The 19,072-nt window shown below is 41.3% G+C and overlaps 1 protein-coding gene across 1 annotated transcript; it reads left to right on the top strand.

The window, feature by feature from the left end:
• Positions 1–545: 545 nt before the first annotated feature.
• Eif1ax (eukaryotic translation initiation factor 1A X-linked) lies at positions 546–15,742 on the top strand. Its single transcript, XM_028873230.2, has 7 exons — positions 546–751; positions 5,630–5,713; positions 6,894–6,997; positions 7,781–7,831; positions 10,465–10,546; positions 11,670–11,761; positions 15,433–15,742. The coding sequence occupies exons 1-7, from the start codon at positions 736–738 to the stop codon at positions 15,436–15,438; spliced, it is 435 nt and encodes a 144-aa protein (XP_028729063.1). The 5' UTR covers positions 546–735; the 3' UTR covers positions 15,439–15,742.
• The last annotated feature ends 3,330 nt before the right edge of the window (positions 15,743–19,072 follow it).

Genomic DNA, 19,072 nt, shown 5'->3' with positions numbered 1-19,072 from the left:
AGACATTCTGTTAAGTGCTGGTACTAAACAACAGACCTGGCTACAGGAAGTTAGGGAGGACAGATTTTTTTCTGTACCATCCAAATATTCAATTAAAGTTTGGAAAGGGAGGGCAGAAGGCCTTCTCCCTTTCCCCTCAGACTTTCCAGCCTGCCTGGGCCAGTAAAAGAGTCATATTAAAACTCAGCTAACTATGAGGTTTATGAGTCAGCAGCCTGTCAAGCTGGGACTCACTTGGCTAGGAGTCAGCAGATGGTGGCCAAGCCAGCATCCTGCACTGCCTCAATTTCCCCTCCACTCCTCCACTGTGACGCAGGGCCCCGGGGCAGCCCCTTCTGGACTTCAGGGCCTCGCTCGCTCCACCCACTGCGTGCCCTCCCTTGGCAGGGAGCCCCTCCCCAGAAGGCATCTCCCTTGGCTCCCACCAGAAGGCATCCTCTGGGCCACGCCTGCGCCGTAGGGCTGAGGGAGGGCGGGAGGCCGGCCCCGCAGATGGGGGAGGAGGAGGAGGGCGGGGAGAAGCGCCGTCTGCAGCCGCGACGCCATTTGCCACTGCCAAGCGTGGGCACGGGCGGCTCTCGGAAGCACCGGCGACCAACCTCTTCCGAGCACGCTTCTCGGCCTCCCGTATAGTCTTCCTCCCGCGCGTTTCTCAGCGTCGTCCCTCGGAGTCACCGCTGCTCCTGCCGCCTTCCGGAGCACGGTCCCACACGCCGCCTGCCCGTTTTTGCCGCCATGCCCAAGAATAAAGGTAACGACGCCGGGACCACGGCTTCGCTCCCCGCCGGCGTCCCTGGTCCAGCTCGCGGCCTCGAGGTCATCCCAGGCCGCAGTGACCTTCCTGCCATCTTTCCTTGCCTCTCCTCTGGCTACGTTCTCTGTGTCCTACTCGGAGCTCGGCAGAGGCGCAAGGAAGTTACTCCGGGTTCCCAGTTTGGCTACATTGGGGTGGAGCCGACGCCATTTTTTTTGTAGGGCCTCCTGTGTGAGAATGTGGGCTTGTGCCCCTGATTCGCGCCACACTGACCGCGGCGCCAAGGGGACCCGTGGGAACACCTGCCTCGGGCTTCTTGGGCATCCGGCACGTGGGGAGTTAAGCCCTGGGAGCGACTCTGAACTTTGAAAAAGGGTAATGCCCTGCTTGCTTTCGTGCCCATCTGGCACCTCCTGCCTAGGCTTCTTTATGGACACTTACTTGATACTGTTGATGCTGCTCCGGAGTAGCTAGTGGTCAGTACTTCGATGCATTTTTAAAGCTGTCTCGAGAGAATCACTTTACTCCATGGCTTTACAGGGCTTAACTCACCCCCACCCCAGAGCACTTGACCCTTTTTAGCCAAGTTTTCCACTTTTGCTTCAGGTCATGCATTTGTTTTGATGGAAAAAATAAAAACCTTTGAAGTTCCCTCCATCCCGGGAACAAATGTTCTCAAATTATCAGTCATGAGGGTACTTTAATTTGGGATCTCCAAAATTTGAAGAGCCTAATCTAAGTAAAAGTACAGCATTCCTAAGGTCATTCTCATTTTTATATACTAACAGTATTTTGTGATAGTAGATTTTTTTGTAGGAACAAATCTATCCTTAGCAGGCCCCTACTGCTTTGCTTTGCCCCCAGGCTGAACCGGAGCTTACTCAATAGCCGAGACTAACATTGAACTTGGGATTCTCCTGCTTAAACTTCCCAGGTAGCTGGAATTACAGGCTTGCCGTACTCATTGTCCGTATAATTTCTCAAAAATTGTGCAAGTAAAGATAGTGAAAAACTCGTATTTCCTACAAGAGAGGAACACATTACCCAGCCCTGGGCCAGTCGGTGGTGGCTCATGCCTTTAATCCCAGCACTTGGGAGACAGAGGCCAGTAGGATCTCTGGAGTTCCAGGACAGCCAGGACTACACAAAGAAGATAAAAATGAAGTTTTCTTTGTGCAGAGAGATATCTTCCTGGTTAAGAGAAAAAATTAGGTTCCCATACCCACATGGGGCAGCTCATGACTGCCTTGTAACTTCAGTTCTAGGGGATCCGGTGCCCTCTTCTGACCCACCTGGGCACTCCACCGCACACACATTTTTTAAAGGAAGTCTTTGATAATTCATCCTTGGGACCACCTCCCTTGCCCCATGCCTGCTAGTGTTCTCTTCAATGCTTGAAAGTTGGCTCCTGGGAGTCTACCTAATTACTCTTTATACCTGTCACTATTCACATTAGCCCTCGGAGTACTTGGTCACAGTTTTGTGAACAAGTTGATTTGAGATAGTCTTGCTGTGTGGCCCAGGCTGACCTTGAACTCACTGTCCCCCGCCCCCAACCCCACTTCAAGGCCGCAAAAAATCAAGGTTGCCATTTTTTTTTGTGTGTAGCAAGGATTTTTTTTCATTTTCTTTCTTTTTTTCTTTTCTTTTCTTTTTTTTTTTTTTTTTTTTTTTTGGTTATTTTTTCAAGACAGGATTTCTCTTTAATTTTGGTGCCTGTCCTGGATCTCACTGTAGACCAGGCTGGCCTTGAACTCACAGAGATTCACCTGGTTCTGCCTCCTGAGTGCTGGGATTAAAGGTGTGCCCCACCACCGCCTGGTGTAGCAAGGATTTTTACTGATTATCCTGAGAAAAGTGTGATTATGGGTATAATATGTTCAAAGATTTAAAATTCCTATATGTAGACTTCCTTATTCTGAGATGGCAACTGGATCACTTCAACAGGTGAGGTGTCTTATTCTCACCTTAATTCTAGTGACAAGATTTCCAGTTCCCATACTAATTGTAAGCCCTAAAAGGATGAGAATGGTGTCAGTCATAATCACATTGGCTTGATAGCACTTAGCCTAAAAGATGCTCAATAAATACTTGTTGGACTTACTCATCTCCCTTCTGGTGACTCCACCTGTAAGTGAATAGTAGGTTCCTCTTTGGTCCCACTGAGACAGAACTTCTACAATAAATCATATCTAGTCACTAGCCTAGTATATTTTAAGAAAGATCCTACCTGGGCTATTTCTCTGAAACATCTCTGTAAAGAATGAATTTGAGAATTGTGATTGAGCTTAAGAACTAGATAGTCTTTTAAAAAGAAAATAGGTTAAAAAGAAAAGACTGGTTATTCTATTTGTTACTGTTTTGTCATACACTCAGGCTTGGTCTCATTTCATTCTTTACTTTTTTATTGCTGTTGTTTGTTTGTTTGTTACAGGGTCTCAATGTGTAGCCCTCCCTGGCTGTCCTGAAACTCACTATGTAGACCAGGCTGGCCTCAAATTTACAGAGATTGGCCTGCCCCTGCCTACCAAGTGCCAGGGTTAAAGTTGTGCGCCAACATGTCTGGCCTCCATTCTTTCAAAAGAGAATTTGGAGAGGATTTGATTTCGTGGCAATAAAATAGAGAGGGGAAGAATGTATTGCTTGGGGTTACAGGCAAGCACCACTATACCTATCTTGCTCATTTCATTTGGGGGGAGTGGGGGATGGGGGGTTCAAGACAGGGTTTCTCTGTGTAGCCCTGGCTGTCCTGGAACTCACTCTGTAGTTCAGGCTGCTGGCTTCAAACTCACAGAGATCCACCTGGGATTAAAGGCATTTGCCACCACTACATTTTTTTTTATTACTGTATAATATCCCATTGTATAGTGCCACTATTTATATGCTTACCCTTAAAGTGTATAGGGCTAACAGGGCAGTGGTGGCACATTCCTTTAATCCCAGCATGTGGGAGGCAGAGGCAGGCGGATCTCATCAGTGAGTTCAAGGCCAGCCTGGGCTACAGAGCAGAGCGAGGAGTTCCAGGACAGTCAGGACTGTTACACAGAGAAACCCTGTCTCAAAAAACCAAAAAAAAAAAGAGTAAGAGAGGCTTGGTGTGGTGAACCCTTTAAAATATGTAGGGCTGGAGAGATGGCTCATCAGTAAGGGCACTGGCTGCTCTTCCGGAGGTCTTCAGTTCAACTCCCAGCACCCACATGGCAGCTTACAACTGTCTGTAACTCCATTTGTTGGGTGTCCAATGCCCTTTTCCAGTGCCTGTTTTAGCACTGGACATGCCCGTGATGGACAGACATACACGAACACCAAACACCCATAAACATTAAACAAATTTTAAAGGAGGCTCTAGAGGCAAATTAACACCTTGCTTTTAAACTTGAACTGTCTCGGGAATGGTACATTTTAAAGGATAAAGTTCAGAATCTTTAACTATTACTAGTCTTCTACCATCGTGAAATCAATATGTTCCATTCCAGTGGCAATAACTTCATTTCTCTCTCTCCTATCATCTTTTTACCAGCTCTTCTTTCAGAGGGGGTCAGGCATGAGTAAGGCAAGGTGTTTTTGTAAAATTTAGCAGGACTTACTGTGGTGGCTGACACCTGTAATCCCTAGCATTCAGGAGGCTGAGACAGAAGGACTGTCCAGATTTCAAAGCTAGCCTGGGCTAGAGTGTGAGGCCCGGTCTCAAAAAAAGAAAGAGAGAGAGAGAGAGAGAGAGAGAGAGAGAGAGAGAGAGAGAGAGAGAGAGAGAGAGAGAGAGAGAGAGAGAAAGCGAGAAAGCGAGAAAGCTGAGGCCCATGTGCTTAAGATTATGGTGACAGTTTTCTCCATAAAGGAGCCCTAATATGAGAGCTCTAGTAGGACAAGGAAGGATTAGGGCTGTATTTGGGGTCCCAAGCTCATTGATTAAAATTTTGAGTGAGTTATTTAATCTCTGAACTTTAGTGAACTTACTGATAAACTGGGAATCAATAACTTAATATTCAAGGTGATTGTGACAAAGTAAATGGAAGGCATTGTCACAGGGTTAAGAGCATTGGCCACTGGTCATCTAGCCACTCCTAAGAGCCAGTGCCATGCCCAGCAGTAGATGCCAACACAAAAGGAACTCATTGCCATCTTTGGGGTCCCTTTATCACATGTTCTGTCAGAGCTTTTTTTTTTTTTAATACCTTACTTAATAGCTCCTTTGCTGTATAGTATGGCTTCTGGGTGTGGGTTTTTTATGGGATTCCTGTATGTGTGTGTGTGTGTGTGTGTGTGTGTATGTATGTGTGTGTGTGTGTGTGTCTGCCTGCATTTCTTGTGCTTTTCTTTTTTTCTTTTGTTTTTGTTTGTTGTGTCCCGTCCCCCACCCCCACCACCCCCAGCTGGGAACCGAACCCAGGGCCTTGTGCTTGCTAGGCAAGCGCTGTACCACTGAGCTAAATCCCAACCCCTTCTTGTGCTTTTCTTTGGCTCTTTTTCTTGTTTGGTTTTGTCATATTCCAATTTGTTTGGTTTTGATTTATTGTGTCTTACTTTGTTTTCATTTCTTAGATTCCTGTTCATTTTCTCATGAGAGACAGAAAGTGGGTGGATCTGGGTGGGAAGGAGGTGGGGAGGAACTGGGAGATTGGGGGGCGGTTGTCAGAATATATTATATGAAAAACATTTTCAATAAAAAAAAATGAGGTTGTTATTTAAGATGCAAAATCCCCAAAGAAAATTCCATGAGGAGTGGAGAAGGTAACATGGTAACATGATTGACCAGATTAATTTTTAAATTAATTGACTTCTAAAGATGCTTTTCTAGGTCTGTTAAACAGTATAGGTTTAACACGATGTTTTGCAGATAATTGACACCTTTTCTTTCTTTTAACAACCCACTAGGAAAAGGAGGTAAAAACAGACGCAGAGGAAAGAATGAGAATGAATCTGAAAAGCGAGAGCTGGTCTTCAAAGAGGATGGGCAAGGTAAGAAAGAGGATGGAGAAATTGGGCTCTTGTTAGATTTTCTTTGTTTGTTTGCCTGGGTTGAGAATCGAACATTTTCTGACTAAGACTAGAGTCCTGGCTTCTTGCCTGTGTTGGTGTTTGTTTATTTGTACAGACAATTAGGTATTATCTTTTCTTTCTGGGTTTTTGTTTTGTTTTCAAGACAGGGTTTCTCTGTGTAGCTTTGGTGCCTGTCCTGGAATCACTCTGTAGCCAGGCTGGCCTTGAACTCACAGAGATTCGCCTGCCTCTACCTCCCAAGTGCTGAGAATGAGGGTATTATCTTTTTTAAAAGATTATGGTTAAGAATTTGGCATTTTAGGCCAGGCATGGTAATGTATACCTTTAATCCCAACACTCGGGAGGCAGAGACAGACATGTGAATCTCTTGAGTTCCAGGATAACCAAGGCTATGTGGTGATACCCCTTCTTAGGACAAAGAATAATTTGGCATTTTACGCAAGTAAAAGATAATTTTGGCCGGGCGGTGGTGGCGCACGCCTTTAATCCCAGCACTCGGGAGGTAGAGCCAGGTGGATCTCTGTGAGTTCGAGGCCAGCCTGGGCTACCAAGTGAGTCCCAGGAAAGGCGCAAAGCTGCACAGAGAAACCCTGTCTCGAAAAACCAAAAAAAAAAAAAAAAAAAAAGATAATTCTGACTTTCTGAGGATAATTACTGTTATACTAATTCAGCAAGACTATCACTAACATTTAAAGTACTTATTTATACTGATTCCATTAGACTGCTCTAAAGATTTAAAGAGAGAAATAAGGAATACAAAACATTAAAGATATGAATGTGAGCTTTATGAAGTATAGTGTACATACTGGGACATGGTACCTTTGATCTCTAGAAGTAAAGCGTGGTCACAAGGGCAGCCAGTAGTCAGTCTGTCTCCTTACTGAAAACGAGTAGATAATTAAAACATCTAATAACAGACCCAGCTTGTTATATTACAAAGTGTTGTTTCTGGTTCAGCCATTAACTAGCCGAGTGTTTGACTCCCTTCTATTTATTTTATATTTGCCCTATGTATATTTATCCCTAACCAGTGCAGCCACATGCTCTTTTCAAACTTCAATGGACATGCAAAGTTGCTTTCATCAAAAAAAGTGAGCAATATTTCGTACCTTTTTTCTCCCCTGCCCCATCCATGTAGAATATGCTCAGGTAATCAAAATGTTGGGAAACGGACGATTAGAAGCAATGTGTTTCGATGGTGTAAAGAGACTATGCCACATCAGAGGGAAGTTGAGAAAAAAAGTAAGTGTGTAGATAGAACATTTGTTTTATTCTAATATGAAAGTGTTGAGGGTAGAGGAAATGCCTCTACAGGGTGTGTGTGTGTGTGTGTGTGTGTGTGTGTGTGTGTGTGTGTGTGTGTGTGTGTGTTTTGCGGGGGAGCCACCCCAGGGCCTCTTAACATTAAGCACAACCACACTCTACCACTGAGCTACAAGTCAGCCCTCCCACCTCTACTGATTTTATGGACCTAAGGATATTTGTATCAGTCCAGTATAAGACCAGAGCGGTCATTTTACAGATTACATCATTTAAAGAATCATTTGCCTCACCTGTGTTCTATTCCTGCCTGTGTTATATTCCTGGTCTGAATCATTAGGAAATAGCCAACAAATCTAATTTGAGGAACATTCTGAAAAACAAGTAACCCTGGCTTTAGAAAACCTTGAGATTATGAACGGGAAAGGAAGGACTGGAGAAGTAGTCCAGTTTTAAGTAGAACTAAAAGAAGCCCACTGGTAAATGGCCCTTTTGGTTCTGGGAAATCCCAGCTCTAAGTGAGAGCGAGGTTCAGGGTGAGAGTGTGTTTTATTTTGTTGATATCAGTCCTTCACAAGGAAAACGATCATGAAAGCTGTATACATCTGGGTGGGTAAAAGACAGAGATTTAGAAAACTACAGCATTTTTCTGTGTTCATAGATAACCAAGTGATTTGGGAACTCATCTCTTTCTAAGTGAATCATCTGAAATTTCTTGATTCTGCTTTATTTAAAATATATTATGCAATGACTTTTCTTTTGTAGGTTTGGATAAATACCTCAGACATCATATTGGTGGGCCTCCGAGATTACCAGGTAAAAATTACTTTGAAATGTGTTGTTGATTTGCTTGAACTTGATGAGCCATTTCCTAACTGTCCATTGTATTTTAGGCATTATGCTTGGTGTCCCTGGCATTATGTATGGTTCCCAGATGCCAGTCTAAGGAGTCAAACAGTTTTTATAGAGTAAAATGGTCTCTAAGAAAAGAGAAGTTTTCCCTTTAGAATAAATGATACAGGGCTAGAAAGATGGCTCAGTGGTTAAGAGCACTGACTGCTCTTACAGAGGACCCAGGTTCAATTCCCAGCACCCACATGGCAGTTCACAGCTGTCTGTAATTCCAGTTCCACGGGATCTAACTCCCTCACACAGACATACATGCAGGCAAAACACCAATGCACATAAAATAAAAATAAATTATAATAGATCATACTACTATGTGGTAGTTTTGTTCTTTTTTTAGTTCTCCATTTTTTATTTTACTTTATAGATCTCTAAAAATCTAGTACCTATTATTGTAGGGTTTTACAGCTGAATGAATCTAGTTATATCCCACAGGTGGCATATAGCCTTGAGTGTTCCCTCTCGCCCAATCCTGGAATTACAAGTATGCACCACTATTGCTGGCCCCCTTTTATTACATTTCTGTTTGTATGGCTTTTTACTTTTGTGTTTCAGATTAAAGTGTTGACATCTTTGTTTCAAACCATAGGGTTCTCTGTGAGTGATTTGACCCTTCAGAGGGTCAGAGGCAATGTTTGGAGACTTTGGTTACCATAACTTGAGTGAGGGTCTTAGCATATGGTAGGTAGGTAGAGTACTAGTTATGTGGAACACCTTCTGATGCACAGCATCCCATAACAAAGATGATCTAGCTCAGAATTAACATTACTGCTTTTGTTGAGAAAAGCTGCTCCAAATCCATAAGCCATTTGTTCTTTTTAGATCTTAACAGTAACCCTAGAAGAAGGAAGGCTTATTGTTAGAAAGGACACTAAAATTCAGACAGTTTTAACACTGACTCTAATCTCCCATGATCCTTTTCTCTTTCTTTTGCTACTTTGAGAGTGGTCCATAGAGATTGAAGCACTGTTTTCTGGGAGCTGGGAAGAAATTCAGGTTCTTGGGACTGGAGAGATGGCTTAGCCTTGAAGAACACTTACTCTTACAGAGGATCTATCTGGGTTTGATTTTCAGTATTAACATCACATCAGTAGCTCCAGTTCCAAGGGATCTGATGCTTCCTGACCTCTGGGCACCAGGCACACATGTGGTGGACATACATATATCTAGGCAAAACATTCATACTCAAAAATAAATCTAAAGAGAAAATTTAAGAAAAGAAAGTTCAAGTTCTTACTATCCACCACCCTCTTTCTGTACACTTATCACAATTTTAAAAGTACTAGTTTAGATTACAGTGCCCTTGAAATTGAAGCAACCCATTTTTCACCCTCGGAGGAGTGAAATTCTTCTCAAATAAGGAAATGTAAACATTTCAAGGCATCGTGTCTTGTATACACAGAAGAAATAACATTTAAAAAAGAAATTACAAAGACAAATTGGGTGCTAGTGAGGCAGCTACATAAGCCTGATGACCTGAGTTTAGAACTCAGAACCTACCCAAGGATGGAAGGAAAGGATGGATTCCACAAACTTGCCCTCTGACCTCTAGATGCATCCAGTACCCCTCACCCCTCCCACACACTACTAATACTTTTAAGAAATACATTGCAGGGTGGCAGTGGTGGAGCACGCCTTTAATCCCAGCACTCAGGAGGCAGAGCCAGGTGGATCTCTTTGAGTTCAAGACCAGCATGGGCTATAAAGTGAGATCCGCCTGGCTCTGCCTCCACCTCCTGAGTGCTGGGATTAAAGGCGCGCGCCACTGCCTCCCAGCCTAGTATTCTTGCCTTACAGTTTTTTATTCATTCCAGGACCCCAGCCCATAGAATGGCACTGCATTTAGGGTGAACCTTCCTACCTTAATAAACCTAATGTAGAAATTCACTTGGAGACAGACCTAAAGATTTGTTTTTGTTGTGATTCTAAATCCTGTCAAGTTGACAAGATTAATAATCATTATAGTTGTACTTAACATATATATGAAAAGGCATATTTATTTCCTTAGATCAGGGCTAGAAAGATGGCTCAGCAGTTAAGAATGCTTGCTGCTCTTACAAAGGACCAGAGTTTGGTTCCCAGCACCCACATGAGGTGGCTCCTATCCACCTGTAACTCCAGTTCCAGGGGGTCTGATGTCCCCTTCTAGCCTCCACAGGTACCCACACATACATGTGTGTATGTACACACACATTTTAAATTCCTTAGGCTGTGATACAAAGTCTTAGTCTTTGACTTGCGGTGTTTGATCAGTCTGTAAATTGTAGTTCCAGGGGGGCATTTGTGCTTCTGATTAAAGGATAATTATAAATAATATAAAAGATACTGTTCTATTACGGAAGTGAGCTATATCTTTCCTGAATTTTTAACCATTGCTCAGTTAAGTTCCTAAAACTTGCTTCTGATTTCAACCTAAGGAAGGTGAGGAGGATTTTATAGCAAAAGATTGAGATTAGTTTTTTTTTTAATTCAATTTGAAAGTAGTGTATGGCATAACAGGTAAAAGTGATATAATCAAAAGAATGACTTGTCTTTGTTTTAAGGATAATAAAGCCGATGTCATTTTAAAATACAACGCAGATGAAGCTAGAAGTCTCAAGGCGTATGGCGAGCTTCCAGAGCATGGTAATGACGGGGTTATTAGTAACTTGTCATAGTTTTTACGTTATCTGCTAGTGTTTAGATAATGAAATTTCGTTGCTCCTATTTATTTGTGAGTTTACATGATTAAAGTTAAGTATACCTGCTTATAATTCATACTAGATACCACAGGAAAGAAGTTACTAAAATTCACTTCCTGAAAGGAGTGTATTTAATGAGAAATTACAGTGTCAGCCAAAGGAATTATTTCTTGTAGTATTTGAAAACACCTTCAAGAAAAGTTGGCCATGCACTTTGAGTAGTGGCTACCTTAGCATGTACAAGACTTAGGTTGGATGACTAGCACTACTGAAAAACATCCTTCTAGAGTCTGTCCTTTATGTGTGTAAAGGGGCAGTAATTAAGTAGTATGGGTTGTTTTCCTCCTCAAAACACAAGCTTCCTACAACCTTATTAGAGGGAAAATGTAATTTATATACTGTTTTATAAGTCTTATTTTTTACATAGCAATTAAGTTTTTTAAAAAGTATTTTCTCATGAAAACATGACATATTTTAACCAGTAAGACCCTACTGAGAATTATAAACTTGCCATTTTGATCTAGGAAACAGTAAGATATTTGGAGGTTGAGTAGTATGCCTGGTTCTTTTTCATTCATTCATGATTTGCCCAAATGTTTCTTCCTGATTGATGATGGGTAGGGATCAGTTGATCTTTTCTTCTTAGTGTTTGTTGTTTGTTTGATTGATGGCTTCTGCATGGTTCATTTTGACCAGGAGTTAAGTTTTCTGGACACTTGAAACTGTCCCTAATCCCAAGTCCATTAATGATTCCTCAAATCTTTCTCCCTCCTAAAGTAACCTACTCTTTCCTTTTTCTTTTCTTTTCTTCTCTTCCTTTTTTTTGAGATAGGAAATAAAGTTTTTAGTATGTATACAAACTTCTAAAGCATGCTGGGAGGGTATAATTGCTTCAGAGTTAATATAGTTAGAACTTGCCTTGATAAATCACTCTTGTGAACAAAAGAAAAAAACAAAATTGTTTTAATGTTCTAATATTTTGCTCCATATAGCAAGATTAGTAGAAAGTTGGAAGTCAGTATTTTGATTATATTATCAGTATCTTTTGTATGGGTTTTTTTTTTAAGCTAAAATCAATGAAACTGATACATTTGGTCCTGGAGATGATGATGAAATTCAGTTTGATGACATTGGGGATGATGATGAAGACATTGATGATGTAAGTAGATACATCCTGCTTTTTCTGGTTTCTGTTCATGAGTTACATACAAAGACACTGGCCCTTTCCATTAAATTCCTATAATACTGGGAATCGAAGACATTTGAGTGTATGTATTTGGGGGTGGGAGGAACAGGAGGAGGAAGAAGATGAAGGTGAAGAGATAGAAGGGTAGTAGGTGAATATTGGGTAGAGGCAAAATGTTTGCGTGTATGAAATGTCACAATGAAAACCATTACTTAGTCCAATTAACATATACAAATCAAAGTGTATTTCGAGACTTGGCTGTGGGTTAAATCATAAGAATTATTTAGAGGTCAAACTGTTAGCAAGGTGTGGTAGCACATACCTGTAATCCTGGTAATTGGGAGGCTGAAGCCAGCTGATGGCTGCAAGTTTGAGGTCAGCCTGGGTTTTGCAATACCAGCAAATACCAGGCCAGCCAGAACTACATAGCAATACTTTGCACCACACCTAGCTTTCAATATAATACTACCATAACAAAAACGTTTTAGGAGCTGGAGAAAATGTTTTATCAGTTAAGAGTGCATACGATTCTTGTAGAGACCCAACTGTAGTTCCCAGAACACACATCAGACAGCTCATAACTGCCTGTAACTCCAATTCCAAAGGCTCTGAAACCCTTTTCTAGCCTCTGTTGACAAACATACATTTATGAAAAAGTAAAACTAAATACTTTTAAAAGATTCTTATTTTACTTAACAAATGGGCTTTTTAAAAAATACATATAACTTTTTATTTTATGTACATTGGTGTTTCACCCACATCTATGTCTGTGTGTTGGCATCAGGTCCCCTGGAGCTGAAGTTACAGATAGCCGTGAATTGCCATGTGGGTACTGGGAATTAAACCCTGGTTCTCTGGAAGAGCAGCCAGTGTTCTTAACCGCTGAGCCATCTCTCCAGCCTCACTAAATACATTTTTAAAAACACATGTTAGCTCATAACCATCTGTAACTCCAGTGCCAGGGGACTTCATGCCTCCTTCTGGCACTAGGCACAGGTGTGATATGCACAAAAAATAAATAACATTTTAAGGGATACGCCATAATAGAAAGTGATTTTTTTCTTAAAACCTTTTTTTCTATTTGTTTGTTTTTTGTTTGTTTGTTTGTTTGCTTGTATTTTCGAGACAGGGTTTCTCTGTGTAGCTTTTGGAGCCTGTCCTGGATCTCACTCTGTAGACCAGGCTGGACTTGAACTCACAAAGATTCGCCTGGGTCTGTCTCCCAAGTGCTGGGATTAAAGGCATGTACCACCATCGCCCATAAAACATTTTTAATGTAGTTTTCTTTGGGGATCTTAAGCCTAGCCAAAAGCATTCCTCCCTCCCCTCCCCCCCCTTTTTTATGATGTAGCTCAGTAGTAAAGTACTTCCATAGAATGTACAAGGCCCTGAGTAATTCAAAAAGAGAGGAGGAGAGGGAAAGAAAAGAAAAATAGGAAGCAGTGGGTCTGTGAAGGGGAGGGTGATGCTGAATTTCTGTTCTCCTTTTAAAATATCTTTATTTTGCTTTTTTACTCAAGTGTAGTATGTGTGGGTTGGGTGCGCATGGAGACCAGAAGAGGGAATCGGATCCTCTGGAGCTGAAGTTAAAGGTAGTTGTGATACACCCAGTGTGGGTGCCAGTAACAAAACTACAATAGCAGTGACAGTTTTAACCAGTGAGCCATCTCCACCCCAGAATTTACATTGTTGTGAACATTATTTTGAAACACTGCTTCATTCTGTGTGTTTCTATGGAAGGACAAACATACTCCTCCTAGGGCATGCATGTAGAGGTCAGTTCATGTGGGTTCCAGAGAGCCTCAGGCCATTTCTTGGGGGTTTTGTTTGTTTGCTTTAAATAAGAGGACAGTTTGTAGGTAGGCAGCAGTGGTGCACACCTTTAATCCCAGCACTCAGGAGGTGGAGCCAGGCGGATCTCTGTGAGTTCGAGGCCAGCCTGGTTTACAGAGTGAGTTCCTGAGAACTCTGCTTTTTCCCTTAGGGGACATTTCTCCTGCTGTTTTCTAAGTGTTAATAGGTGTTCTATCTGTACTCCCATAACCAAATCGAAAGAAAAGGATTGAAGACATACTTAAGTAGTTCTCAAAAGAGGTCATGTTCCCTCAGGTCTATTACTCCTCCTAAAATAGAAAATCTCAAATCAGGGCTGCAGAAATGGCTCGGTGGTTAAGAATGCTTATTGCTCATGCAGAGGACCCTGGTTTTGGTTCCTAGCACCCACACAAGGAAGCAGCTCACAACTGCCTGCAACTCCTGCTTCCTGGAACCTGACACCATCTTCTGGCCTCCACTGGACCCACATACATAGTGCAGACACAGGCACACACATGCAAATAAAGAAAACTTAGAGCCAGGTGGTGGTGGCAGCTGCGGCGGTGATGCACACCTTTAATCCCAGCACTTGGGAAGCAGAGGCAGGCGGATCTCTGTGAGTTCAAGGCCAGCCTGGTCTACAGAGCAAAAGTTCCAGGACAGCCAGAGCTGTAACACAGCGAAACCCTGTCTCAAGAAACCAAAAGAGAGGGGGAGGGGAACTGGTCTTTTTTATTTAGTTTAAGAAGTAAAATATAAAATAAAATCTCAGATAAGTAGTGCAAAAAGAAGGAGACAGCAAACCTCATTAAATATATTCTCAGGTGCCGCATGGTGGTACACACCTTTAATCCCAGCACCAGGAGGATCTCTTGTGAGTTTGAGGACAGCCAGGGCTACACAAAGAAACCTTGGAATGCTCTCAGGTGCCAGGCATGGTGGCACAAGCCTTTAATACTAGCGCTCAGGAGGCAGAGGTAGGTGGATTTCTAAGTCAGCCAGGGATATAGATAGAGTGAGACCATGTCTCAAAACTAAAAAGAAGAAAAACACCGCCAACAAAGATATTCCAGTAGACTACAGAGGTGGCTGGGTGGTTGAGAACACTTACTACTGCTGCAGAGGACCTCAGTTTGGTTCTCACAACTGCCTGTAATTCCAGCTCCAGAGAATCCAGTGCCATCTTGGTGGGTACCTGCACACACAGATATTGTGTGTTTGTGTGTGTGTGTGTGTGTGTGTGTGTGTGTGTGTTTTAGAAAAATAACATGTTAAACTTTTTTGGAAGTCAATTTCTGAAAGTGAGCTGCAATAGAGAAAAGCTTACTTGGGGAATTTTCTCTTCAGACTGGATTGATTTCCTATATAGCCTATGACAACATTTCCCTTATGCACAGAGTGTTAGGATGTAAGTTCTTTTCTTTTGAATTGGCTCAGTATAAAGTGCTTGCCAGGCATGCCAGAGAATCTTCATTCAACTCCACAGACTCCACACAGAGCTGCCTACAGTAACTTCTCTAACCCTAGTGCTTTTGTGGCAAGGTCAGAGGTGGAGACAGGAATCTCTGGAGCTCTTAGGCCAGCTAGTCTGACATCTACAACGGTGAACAAACAAGGTTGAAAGTGAGGACCAACACCTGAGGTCCTCTTCCTCCAGTCCTCCCGACACAGATACACACAGACACACACACACACATACACACACACACACACACACACACACACAGCACCCACAGCACCCACAGTGGCACATGTAAATTTGCACACATGGAAAGGATTTTTTTTAGAATTATTTTTTTCCTTTGACTTAATGTTCTTTTTTCTTTCAGATCTAAAGTGAACTCAACATTTGACATTCCAGTCCTTTTGAAGATTGCCCTGCAAGTTTGGAATTGATCCTAGATGTTAAGGAAAAGTTTTCACAACTATGATTGTAATTTGTTGAGGCAGATTTGATTCAATACTAAGGTCGCTTCTTTCAAAACTGATAATATTTAACTGTTAGGTTAAGCCCACTTTGTTCATTTGATGTAATGAAACTCAAGAAGATCATGTAAGAAAAAAATACATTACTGCCTTTCCTACTTTGACCCCTTCCAGTAAGTAAATGGATGTTTTGAATAAACCATTTGCCTTGTACTCATTATAAACTATGATTAAGCCCTCCTTTTGCATAGCTGTTGACTGTACAGTCTTTGTGTATATTCCAGTTGCCCAGAGATTTTGATACAAATGGAGGCAGAAATCTGTTTTTTGGTTTGTTTTGTTATATTTTGAGACAGAGTTAAACTTTGTATCTGAAGCTAGCTTGGAGTTCACTATAGTCCTAGTGGACCTCAAACTCACTATGATCCTCTTTTCTCAGCCTCCTGGGTGCTGAGATTATATGTATGTACCACCACACCTGGCAGAAATCTATTTAAAGGCAAAATGATAGGTCTGCTTTTCATATTTAAGTCTGTGGCTATTTTTATACTAGTTTTGATAACATGTAAGTTCTTTTCATGATTTTATTTTGCAGTCATCAACTTACTGGGGGAGGAAAGGCACTTCCAAAATGTTTTTAGAAACTGGTTTTTAGTGCCAATTTTGAATTCAGGTCAGTAGTTACAGAAATTGAACACTAGGTGGTGCTCAGTTGTCTTAACATTGGAAATACTATTTTAATTATTGAGATGGTTTCCTTTCACAACTAGTGTGAATAGGAAATTCCCAAACAAGGAAAAAAATTGTTTTACTCATGTGTGTAGAATATTTTTAACAAAAAGAAAGATTATGTTGGGGTATTGCTTTTTCAGGAGTCTTATTCACATAAGCTACAATTGAGTGCTTTATAAACACATAAAATATATAGGCAAGTGAAGATTTAAGTTCATAACAATATATTATATGACAAAAATAGAAATTAATGCTTTTTCAGGCTTACCCTGAACTGGGGGGGGGGTGAAATGAGGGAATAACAAACTTAAGCCTGATAGAATGGCATGACCTGCAACCCTGCATTTGTGAGGTCCAGGCAGGAGGATCAAGAGTTCAAAAACAAACTTAGTGAAAAGATGTTTTCTCATTTCTAAATCTAAGACCTGTATCTGAAAAAAAGAGCATGCTACAGAGGCTTGTATACTCTGACTTTACATTTGGGACAAGTTTACTGTATAGACAGTCTGGGGAGGACCCAAGGGGGTCCCATTGTCTTTCTACTGGGAATTTAGGTTTGCTCTTATTTAGGAGTTACTACGGTTAGAGCTGGGCTAGTCAGAATTCACTGTACACACTGAAAGCATGCAAGTTTAAAACGAGGTCCATCATGCACCTTGTGGACCTTGTATTCTACTAGCATCCAGAAAACTTTTCATTAATGAAAAGTAATACACAAAGGAATGCACCTTTACATGCTTTCAAAAAACAAGATCTTCTCTAATCCCCCCCCCTTTTTTTTAATTTTTGAGACAGGGTCTCTCTGTATAATAGTCTAGCTGTCCTGGAACTCACTGTGTAGACCAGGCTGACTTTGAACTCACAGAGATCCACCTGCCTCTGCCTCCCCAGTGCTGGGATTAAAGGTGTGCACCACCACCCTGCTCTAATCACTTTCTTAACTATGACTTCATCTCAGGTTTTCCTACTTAGCTTCAAAATCAGAGGTACCATAACCACAGTAGGAAAGATGAAGTGATGCAGTATGTTTCTTACTCTGAGGAGTTTCCTAGTGATTCTCTAGGCAGAATGTATCTGAGAACAACGGCTTAAACTAGCCCTTGTCTTCATCGGTAATTAGACCTCTGGACCTTAAAAGAGTTTCACCAGCTGGATGTGGCATACACCTGTGATCCCAGCACTGGAGGATTTTTGTTGAATAGCAACCAGGGCTACATAAGACGCTGTCTCAAAAGCAACAATAAAAATGAAAAGCCATTTTTAATGAATTTTCAGTGTATATAGTTATGCATTAGTTTATGAGCAGTGTTTTAACTCTACATAGGTGATACAGCTCAAAGGCTGATTTTCTACTTCCTGTAACAAACAGGATTTGGAAGATTTTCAGAAATTACATATGAACCCGTTTCCTGTACCTTCTGGTGGTTTTCTCTCTTTTCTTGCCTAAATAGTAGCAGCGTTAATGAGTGCTCTTGTGTCCCGGAAGATGTGGAGTCATTGGTTGAAAATAGTTGAATACAGTTGTCACTGGTATGCAAACACTACCTGGAAGAGTTCTTTGCCGTGTGTTTGCTATGGGAGTTGATTCAATTTTATTTCAAATAAGGAATGGAAGTGGTCTTCAAGGAAATTGTTTGGTTGTTTTTTTTTTTTTTTAATTTGACTTCTATAGTACAACTCTATAAGCAGTGCCCAGAAAGAAAAATAAAGTGTTTGAAATCTAAGAATTATGCTATTTTGTTTTGTGGAGGGGGGGGTCTCATGTACCCCACTCTGGCCTTGAAACACCAACAGCTGAGTCCGGCCTCGAACTTCCGATCCTCTGCCGTTACCTCCCAAATGCTGGGGTTAGAGGTGTGTACAAGCACACCCAAGTAGAATAAAGCCTCTTCCTGCTAAGATGGTATAACAAGTTAATGCTCATCAACTTGACAGTCTCACACCAAGCTCTTGATCTGATCCCCAGCACCACATAAATGAGCCAGTTTGATAGGGTTTGTTTTTCATGAAGTTGATTCCTGATAGAGCGTGAGCATGGTGTGTCGCTAAAGTGAGTAAGTAGCCACACCAAGCGTCTGTGTAAAAAGACTTGCCAAGATTTAGTCGTTTGCCTGTTAAATCTTTCTTAACCATCTTAACTTTTAAGAGAACTACTTTTAGGAGACTACAAAGTATTTGTGACAGGAATTTTTATATTTCATTCGGAAAATAGCCATTGGTTTACTCATCCCATGTATGGAATCATAGCTATAAATTGTCACTTAAAAACTTTGTGACTTGTAGTGTTACTTAATTGCGATTGTCTTAGTAAACTTTACTGTGTTGAACAAGATCTCTAATAGGTAGAAACTGTCAGTGTTGACTACAGAGTGAGTAATCAAATAGATAAAAGCATGTTTTCAATAGCTAGATTTCTACTCAATTTGTATTCTGTACAGATTTAATGATGTCCATTATAAACTGCCTTTACCGTTAAAGTATCAGGATGAAGACAGTTCTGTTTGTTAACCTGCCTTTCATAAAGATTAAAAAGATTTGTATTAGTGTGTGATATTCATCCTGCTCAGTAAGGATAAGTTTCATTTACATACTAGTAGGACTCCCATGGATTTTGACACACTATATTCATGTTTGTGGTTTACCTTAAACCATCATTTTCCATCCTTGTTCAGAAAAGAACAAATCTGCATTAAGTTGTATTACAAGTGTAAGTAAACACTAGACTGAGCAATTAAGAGACTATACTGGTCACCTCTACCAGTTTCTTGAGAGACAGTGTGCTAGAAATAGAAAAGGAAGAACATGGGTCCT

This window comes from Peromyscus leucopus, chromosome X (genome assembly GCF_004664715.2).
Source record: "Peromyscus leucopus breed LL Stock chromosome X, UCI_PerLeu_2.1, whole genome shotgun sequence".
Lineage (NCBI taxonomy): Eukaryota > Metazoa > Chordata > Mammalia > Rodentia > Cricetidae > Peromyscus > Peromyscus leucopus.
The sequence above is the reverse complement of the archived record's forward strand: the minus strand, read 5'-3'. Positions and strand labels throughout refer to the sequence as shown.

Coding starts and splice junctions, on each gene's coding strand:
- Eif1ax (XM_028873230.2), top strand. Junction 5,714..6,893: donor CTTCAAAGAGGATGGGCAAG/GTAAGAAAGAGG, acceptor CCATCCATGTAG/AATATGCTCAGGTAATCAAA. Junction 10,547..11,669: donor TGGCGAGCTTCCAGAGCATG/GTAATGACGGGG, acceptor TTTTTTTTTAAG/CTAAAATCAATGAAACTGAT.